The 9,716-nt window shown below is 29.2% G+C and overlaps 1 protein-coding gene across 1 annotated transcript; it reads right to left on the bottom strand.

Moving 5' to 3' along the window:
• Positions 1 to 245: 245 nt before the first annotated feature.
• Positions 246 to 7,311, bottom strand: LOC100775372 (MLO-like protein 12). Its single transcript, XM_003548865.5, has 15 exons — positions 6,840 to 7,311; positions 6,386 to 6,443; positions 6,031 to 6,278; positions 4,836 to 4,952; positions 4,647 to 4,707; positions 3,645 to 3,733; positions 3,353 to 3,427; positions 3,166 to 3,260; positions 2,975 to 3,024; positions 2,586 to 2,626; positions 2,298 to 2,471; positions 2,175 to 2,210; positions 1,518 to 1,585; positions 1,350 to 1,410; positions 246 to 951 (listed from the first exon to the last, which is right to left on the bottom strand). Exons 1-15 carry the CDS (start codon positions 6,966 to 6,968, stop codon positions 523 to 525), a joined length of 1,731 nt encoding a protein of 576 aa, XP_003548913.1. The 5' UTR covers positions 6,969 to 7,311; the 3' UTR covers positions 246 to 522.
• Positions 7,312 to 9,716: the final 2,405 nt, after the last annotated feature.

The raw sequence follows: 9,716 nt of genomic DNA, 5'->3' as shown, positions 1-9,716 counted from the left end.
TGACGTTATTACACCCTTGAACTTATTTGCATACCCTTACATGCATTTTGGTAATTATGCGCTCAAAATTAATTTTGTTACATGTTTTCAGACAACATTATGTATCAAATTCACTTTTCTAATATCTGATACACAAACAAAAATCATGTAACTACAAATCAAGTTTATAAGAATCAATTAAAAAATCGCATTAATTCAAAATGAATTTTACATACACATATCCAAACACTCACTTAAAACAGTTCTTTGAACACATGACCTAACATTAGTCATTTGGAAGGGAAACATATTTTGTTGTTGTACACATTCATGTACACATAATGAAATTTCAACAGCAAATTTGCCTTCAACAAAGTGTCACTCCTCATTCAACAAATCGTGCTCCATCAAAAAAGATTATGCCTCATTCTTCAAATGCATGGCTTTGCATTGCAGCAAAAGCATGCATGCATGCATTTGGAACTTTGATATGTACAGAAGCTGTACATTTGAACCGGTTAACTAAAAACTAAATCTACACATCTAATCACTTCCAGGAATGTGTCTTTTCTCAAACGAAAACTCAGATGAACTAACTCTGATATCAAGTTGAGAGCTAATAGGCAATTCTGGTGCTGAACCTGAGCAGCCTGAGCCTGGCTCCAAAACTTGCATCTGGGTTTCATCAGCAGCTACTGCATGGTGGCTCGGGGAAGGTGATCCTTCAACACCCCACTGTTCATTTTCATAGTTGGATGTTCTTGGAGAAGTTTGTGCACTCTCACTTCTTCCAGCAAGGTGTTTGTGTAGCAGATGAGTTGGAGACATACCATATTGAGGGGTTGATGGCCTGCTTGAGAATGGTGTGGTGTGCTTACTGTTTTTTACATGCTTCTTGGCAGTGTTGTGCCAGTTCTTCAGAGCTGATGCTACTCTCTGATTGAAGATGGTGGGCCTCATGGTTGAACCCATCTGCAAAAACAAAATGAAATCAGTGGTTAGTCTGGGGAAAGAAAAATGACTTAAATATATTTTTAGTCCCTCAAATTTGAGGTTTGTCTTTTTAAACCCCAAATTAAAATTTTCATTTTCTAATCATTCAAATTTGCAAAATGCTTTTCTTTTATTCCCTCCTGACTAATTTTTGACAGTGTAGATACACAAGCTATGGTGCTTTTTAACCGCATGAAAGACCGGAAGGAACAGAAAAAAGGACTAATTTTGCAAATATAAGGGTCTAAAAATATACAAATTTTAATTTAGAGGACTAAAAAAGACAGACCCCTATTTGAGAGACTAAATTTATGCCAAGAAAATAAAAAAAAAAAAATATATATATATATATATATGCTTAGATGGATAAGTGAGACCTGTGTGACTAGAGCATATAGAGGCAATGTCACATAGCTGCACAGAACTTGTATGACAACCCTGAAATTAAAATTGCCACTTCTTTGTTAGTTATATATATAATGAACTAATTAATGGTTGTTCTATATATTGGCACGTGCACTTTTTATAACAGAAAATGAACTTACCCCGTTACAAGTCTTATGACATTGTCTTCGGTTGTTTCGTGGAAGCAAGACTTTACGGAGAATTCATACTGAAACAGAAAATTATGGAGAAGTTAAGAAAAATCTTGCAGCTTTGGATGGAAGTGGCTCTTTCTTTATTCTTGTTATCTATTACTAGACATCTCCTTTTGCTAATAACGTGTTGTACCTTTTAGGAAGCTGGCTTTTCAGTTATGTCAGAGATGTTAATCAAATACTCTAGTTATGGAATTTCTCAACTTCTTGAAGTGTTTATTTTTTACATGGTATCAAATTTGTTCACCTAGTGATCCAGTGTTCAATTTTTCTTCCCAAATTAAAATCAAATTTAAACATAAAGTTTCGGTATTAGCTAGGTTCTTACTTCTTCTAATTCAAGAGGAGAGAGCTTTCATGTGATTTGACAATTTAGAAATACTAACTCAGTTATAAAGATTGTCTCCTAATACTGATAAAGATTGTCATTTTATTTAAACAAATTATTTCATAGCAGAGAAACGACATGATTCCTGAATGCATGCATGTTTGTACTTCATAATATTAAGCATTGCTAAAATTTTCTTCAATGTTGTAGCAATAACCGATGTGAGCTTGTAAGTTACAAATTAAAGAAAACTTGATCAAAATCGATAAACTTACAGTACTCCAAGAGAAAAATGCGAGTTGAAAAGCATTCTGCAACATACAAGCAAACAAAGTTATTTTCTGAGCACAAGAATTCCTTAGATGAAAGAATCTAAGAAAAAGAAATAGTGAAGTTACCTGAAACAGAACAAGATGAATCAAAAAGAGAAGGAGGCGAGGACGGTTGAACCAGAACAGATCATCGCCTGGCTCAACCACAGGTGCACCTTTGACAACTTCTCCTCTGTCTGTAATCCTCAGTCCCATCTTTGTTATGATCATTTGTAACTTAGCACCCACTAATAAGATTATCTGTAAAATTCACATTAAATATAACAATAAGTTATTTATATACTTACATCAAGAAAGGAAATATAGACAGGAAAATAGGCAACATAAACAGAATGAGTAGTAATCTGTGCTTACAACTAATGGGATGAATGGAAGCCAATAATAGGAATACCACCCTGTCCACATAGAACAAAAAATTTAAACTAAGATTAGTGGGATAAACTGGAACATTTTAGAATTTATATTTTCTGCATAAATAAGTTGCATTATATTGCTGGTGCACAGAAGTACAACTGTAAAAGAGCACATAGTTAATTACCTTGTTCAACAGTACAAAATTAATTCTAATAAAATCATTTAAACTCAACTTTAAAACAAACAGAACTTAAATTGAATAATGATTGCCAGAGTTATAAAGATTAAATTTGCTTCTTTGTAACACTGGGGACCAAATTGAGTGATGCAGGCAATTTAATAGACTAAATTAAAGTTTTACATCATTAAAAATTTTGAATACTGCTTACCATGTGTATTAGTCAGCAGGAATAGCACTGCGAAGAACCATATGATTGGGCTGCAAGTCACAAAACCATTGAGCTTAAAACGATGGTTAAGTTAATGAAAACAAATCAATGTTTTTATTTATTTATTTATCGGAATCGAAGACTAGCATAATAAGGGAATTTACAATAACTCGTAAATCAATGTAACATACCTTATCCCCACTACAACTTTAAAATCCTCCTCAAGTGATCTTTCGATGTACTTTTGGAAATCAAATCTTGCATGACTTCCCGGTGCCAGATGCGCCTAAAATAATCACAAATATAATAGTCTTTCCATTTTGAAATGCCCCCAAAAAAAAGTGTCAAAATTAGGAAATTTTTTCAAACATAACTCACCGTGATGAATCCATGTCGTAATGTTAAATAGTCAACTTTGTTGACAGATCCAAAGAATTGTCGGAAGAAGCTAACCTGATTCGAGCATCGTACAAAGGCATTAGTTAGAAACTTAGAAATTAATGTATTTATTATGTGTCACAAACTAATCACAACTAATCACAACTAATTAATTAAACACTTGAAATTCAAAAGCTGGCTAATGGCTTATTAGTCTCCTTGTGAAAAATTAATAACTCAATTGAGGAATTTTAGCATATTTCATTTGTAAGTCGAATAAACGTGTCCTTACTATGGATAACGAAATTGTTGACTGGCTCCAAGAGTTCAAGTGCCTTCTTCCAAATGTTGTGTCCCTTGCAAACCTGAACCTCTCAGGATCTGTAATATGTACACATTCATAAATGGCACAATCAGAGATGGACCAACTTTATAAGAAGAAAAGAGAGAGATGGACCATATAAAATGGCCGAAAGCAAAAACAGAGACCCATTCTTTACGATATATCTTGAAAAAGTATATTTAACCAGCCAAGAATGGCTACTATTTTCTTGTGGGGAATTTTTTTTTAACTTTTTCGTTTTTGATATAAAAATATTAGTGTAAATCAATAATATATGTATTAACAGTATAAAGAAATTATAAAGATAAGTGTAAGTCATGGTTTACATTTAACATAAAAATGTAGTTTCGTTATCGAATGAATATATGCAGATTTTCCCACACTTTATTATCGGTACCTTATAATATTTTGACAGTTGATAGCAGTAATTTAATTTATCTAGCTACTACATTTTCATCACTACTATAAGTCATTGTATCAAGTATATATTAGTATATTTTAAAAATTATCAACATAAAAAATTATACATTAAAATAAATGAAAGTGTTATTATAAAAAAATATTTATAATACATTTTATAACGCACTTTTAATTTTAATTTATATTAACTTTATTATTAGGTGTATTTTAAGTAATTAACTTCCACTAAATAAAGAGAACAAACCCATATTATTCTGTAAAATTGACCTGCTAACGAATAATGTACTACTATTATAATAAAAAATAGTGTTTTTGTTTCTCATCCAAAACAAACGCAAGACGTGTTCCACCTAAAAGTCACATCAAAACTGTAAGAAAGTCAACCTCCATGTTATCACGTACATCAAGCCAATGAATATTTAATTATATATATATATATATGCATGGTTGAAATCTTGGCATAGAAAATACGATATCATTGACATTATTTGGCACCTAACAAATGAGTAACAAGAAATTATGGAGTTTTACCGTTATAAAATTGATATTCAATAGTCTTGGTTTCATTTTCCCATGCTCTCCACTTTCTCATCTGCGTCCATTGAACCAAACAATGAATTCACCCACAGAGCAACAAAGAAAAATCCCGCACACAAGTTCTGAAACTATATATAGGAGCATCTCTGAAGTCAAAATCGGGGGGAGGACATGAGAGTATACCTTAGTTCTTCCCAAAGCCAGTGTTACAATGCATTGTAGAATATGAAAAATGGCCAGCACAAAGATGAATATATGGAGCTGGTGAATCCCATATGCTGAAACAAAAGCAACTTTTCCCTGCAAATGCAAAATCACCCATCAAAACCATCTACAATAATTAACTACAAATATATAAAATTGGCCAAAATTAAAAATATATAAAAATATACTTAAATGCAATTTTGATATTTATATTTTTCTTAATTTATAATTTTTTTTTAATTTTAAAACAGAGACATTTGATCTCTCTGTTTTAAAAATTGAGATTTTAGTTCTTATATATTAAAATAGAGATATTTGATTTTCTTATTTTAAAAAATTTATAATTTTGATCTCATATTTTAAAAGAAAATATAATTTTGATCCAATTTTCAATTTATCTACATTTTATTTCTTACATCATAATTAACTAAATTATTTTTTTATGCTACCTAATATGTTATGCTTAGGATTCAACTTAACCAAAATAAAAAAATTAAAGCTTAGACAAATTTGACAATTTGATTAAAATTATAAATTTTGTAAAATAAAAAGACCAAAAATGTCTTTATTTTGAAATAAGAAAACTAAAGTAGTTGTTTTTTTTAATATTTAGTAACCAAATATTTCTATTTTAAAATGTAAGGATCAAAATTGTGAATTGAATAAAATAGAGAGACTAAAATTGATTTAAGGTATAAAAATATGTATGTTATTTTTTAATCTGCATCATTTTAGTGATATTTATTATTTCATTTCTAATAGTATTTCTCTCATCATAACCTTGATTTTTTAAATTATATCTTTAATCTCGATTTTTATACTCTAAGGCTATAAATAAACATTTGTTTGACTTTTTTTTTTCTTTTATCTCATATCATATAACTTATTTTTGTTATATTTCTTTCTCTCTTTGGGATATAGACAAGGAGAAGTATTAAGCAGGTATTTATAAACCTATCAATCTCTAAGTAATATGTATTCAAATTTTAATTTATAATAACACTTAATTATATGTTATATGAAAATTAGTCAGAACCATCACCTAATAATTTTTAAGTAGGTGGATGTGGGCAAAATATTATTCTTATCTTCGCAAGCCTGTTATATACACAAGTTGTTCTTTCAATGCAATAAAAAGTAACAAATAACTCAACAGTGAAGATGCTCAACTTGCCTTTTCATCGCACTTGTCGTATCCTTTTGTAGCTAGAACACGCCTTGGTATGATGTCATAATATTGTAGGAGTTTCCTAGAATTGATCTGAAAGTCTTCAGATTCATCCTCAGATTGAGATGTTTTTGGGGCCTTTGGGTTAGCACAAGGATGCCAAGTGGATGCAACATTTTTTGATACGCATATCTTAGAAATTGGATCTTGCAACACAGTTAGGAGCAAGGATAAGAATCCTAGCAGCATAAGCTCTGAACAGAAAAATGTCAAAGAAAATTGTTTTTAATTAGAAACTCAAATTCAGCAGCAACTATTACAAGAATTCAACCATGATGAATTTAAAGAAGAGCACAAGTACCTCCTTTCACCTTTTCCAACGCTTCAAAGAGAGCATTTTTGTGTTTCTTTTTGAACCACTGCAATAATTAGAAGTAGCAAGTTACACACCAAGAGGTCAGGGATGAACCGAACAAGGTACAAGGCAGATGTTAGAAATATCAATATTGAATCACAAAGATAGAATAATATACAAAAGGTTTTAAAATCAAATTTTTTGGAGTTTCAGTTGCATTTGTTGGCAATTTCCTATAATATCATGAATTGCGACAAAACTGCGACCGCATGACCAGAATTTAAAACCTTGAATAACACTATAAAGTATCGATGATTATTCATAATATTATACTAAATGATGGTTAATTAACTACGTAAAAACTATTTATTCTACTTTATGGTTAACAACATTAATAATAATAATAATAATAATAAGCATGTCTTTTGAGTAAAACATAAACCCTGCCTAGTTTAATTACCTTTCCAATACCATGAATAATATGTTCTATGACGATTGAAACCGAAAGCAGCACAAAACACACAACCGCAACAGCCCAGGTTGGTGTTTCCTCCAGAGTTCGTTCATAAACTTGGGTATTTTCAGCCATGTCTTGCTATTTTTCTCAACCGTTAAAAAAAACACGGTTTAATCGAAGATTCGGAAGATTGTGTAGCTATAGTATAGAATGAGGACTATGCTTTATCAAAAAAAATTGGAGATTTCTATGAAATAAAATGAAAGGGTGTTTGCACTTTGAATTTGTTAATATATAAGATGAGTATGTTCTAATATGCAAGAGATAAGCGTGTTGGAATATATATCTACGCAAGACACGATATGAGAGAAAAGAACAAGTCACATTTTATGGCAACGATACGTTAGACATGTTCAAAAGCGGTGATTAGTCAAAGAAGGAGAGCAGATAAGAAGGGTGGCGCAGAGTCGCAGAGTCGCAGAGTATCAAGACTGCTTATAAAACCACGGGTCAACAATTTATTTAAATATTAGAAGAAAATGGAGATAGATCAATTTTAAGAAAATTAAACAATACTATATATTCGTGTACTTGCACAGTTTTTTCTTGTCTTTATATATGTATTTATCTTATATTAAATCACATGATCTACATTTCTTTTATATTTCTTCTCTTATCACTTATTTTCTCACGATTAAACTCACCTTATTACCATCAAGTTATAATAATAAGTTTAACTCGTTGTATTATTTAGGGTTTTTTGAGGCCGTGATAAAATTTACCGACAAGTAATTACCAAAGGATATTAAGCCATTAGTTTACGGTGAGTTTTTGATACAATGGTGGACTTTTAACCATTGTAACAGTAAGAATTCTTTTAGAGTGTGTTTGGATGAGAGAATTTTAAATTTTAAGAAATTTTAAATTTTAAGAATTTCAAATACTTCAATTCAAATTCTTTTATTTTTAAAATTTTGTGTTTGGATAAAAAAAATTAAAGTTAAGAATTTTTAACATTTTAAAGATTTCAGGAACTTTGAGGTAGAAGAGATGATGAAAGTTAGTAAGAGAATACGTAAAGGTTTTAGAAGATTCTTTTATATAAAAAAAATTTCAATTTCTCACCTTTTAGAAGGAAATTAAAATTCCACATTTTTAGTTGTTTAAAATTCTGTTTTAAAATTCCAAACATTTAAATTCTTAAAAAAAACATTCAAACAATAAAGTTTAGATTACAGAAATTCAAATTCTCAGATAAATTACTTTCATCGATTAAAATTTTCTATCCAAAACATACTCAGATTATTTAGTTGTGAGGAGAGAAAATGAGAGAATAGAAGATAAAAGAAGCTAGATAGGTAAGAAGTAGAGTGAAAAAGAAGCTTGTAATAGTACACAAAACCTCTCTCATTATTTCTTCCACTAGAAAACCACCACTACCAAAAACGCCAAGATGTTCAGCAACTTCATGCTGACCTAACAAATAAGACTTATCATTTTATGTATAGTAGTCTAGAATTATGGGACAAAAAATAAACCCACTTGGTTTCAGATTTGATACAAATAGTGGGATGAATGAGCTCTAGTTGCTTTTGTGTGTCTAAGCCCACAAGTTCCACGAGGCAGGTAAAGGGCATGATAGTCAAAACATTTGGACAGTGAAAAATTCTTCTCAAATCTACTCAAGAAAAAATAGAGGTGGATTCCACAGAATTCTTTAAAACATTTCTCCGCACATCTTTGCAACCAAACACACTTCTTTGCTCTTATGTGCCTCTTCTCTCTCTTCTTATATATTTGATCGCAACCAAACTTTCACTTAGTGTCTCTTTTTATCCGTCACTAGGTATATACCTTAGAGATGATACTTATTTTATATTCTTTAAATAATTTTTATAAAGAGATTAATTTTAGATTTATCATGTACACCAACCATTTTTTACGATTATGACAACATTGTATGATTTTTTTTAAAAAAAATACAATAATGTACTAAATATTATAGATTGAATAAAAAATTATTTTTGATGTAAAATTAATAAGTTTTACTATTGAATAGATAAATTTAATCGTTAAATCTATAATTTTAAGAATAATTTGATTATTTTTTAAAATAAAAAGTAACATTTATTATTATTATTGTATTGTTATCATTTATAATAATAATAATTCGATCCTTTTCAATATTTTTTAATATTTTATTTAAAAAAATATATTAAGAGATTAAATTTAGAATTATCATATATATACACCATCTTTTCAATGCTTTGATAAATTGTGTTGCTTTACTTTTAAAAATTAAAATAATAAACTAAAATTTTTAGATTTAATATAAAATAATTTTTTTATTCCTAACTCAATATATAAATCGAATTATTTAACTTATAAATTTAAAAATAAGGAGATATTTTTCAAAAGAAAAGAGACTCAAAATAAAATTTATTATTATTATTTACTTTTTTTTACAGGGTTATTATTATTTACTTCATTGTCACTATAATCTCCAATAACAAAATGCTTTAAATTTTTTTACCGAATATTTTCACTAAACTTTTAAAATTAAACTAGCAGATGTGTACAAATATTTGAAAAGAGAAATTGTTGCTTATAATCTGTACTAAAAAAATAAACTAGCAGAGACAGTCACAGAATAAAAAAGAAAAATAAAAGGACAATCAGATTAGCTGTCGTCGTGATTGATGCTGATTGACAAATAAATGGTTTCTTTTATAAACGACGCTTCTATTAATGCCAAAAAAAAATATGGAAGAAAGAAGAGTTCAATTTCAGGTTTCAGTTTACAAAAAAATTACATTAATAATCAATTATAAAATATTATTAGTAAAATTTTTAAAATAATTAGAATAAAAATTAATAAAT

This window comes from Glycine max, chromosome 16, assembly GCF_000004515.6.
Source record: "Glycine max cultivar Williams 82 chromosome 16, Glycine_max_v4.0, whole genome shotgun sequence".
Lineage (NCBI taxonomy): Eukaryota > Viridiplantae > Streptophyta > Magnoliopsida > Fabales > Fabaceae > Glycine > Glycine max.
This window is presented reverse-complemented; position numbering and strand designations above follow the sequence as displayed.

Bases quoted from the DNA above. Each gene is read 5' to 3' on its own strand.
- LOC100775372 (XM_003548865.5), bottom strand. From the start codon at position 6,968: ATGGCTGAAAATACCCAAGTTTATGAACGAACTCTGGAGGAAACACCA. The intron at 3,734-4,646 runs GTAAAACTCCAT...TACATATTACAG, and splicing joins TGAATATCAATTTTATAACG to ATCCTGAGAGGTTCAGGTTT. The intron at 3,025-3,165 runs GTATGTTACATT...TGTGACTTGCAG, and splicing joins AAAGTTGTAGTGGGGATAAG to CCCAATCATATGGTTCTTCG.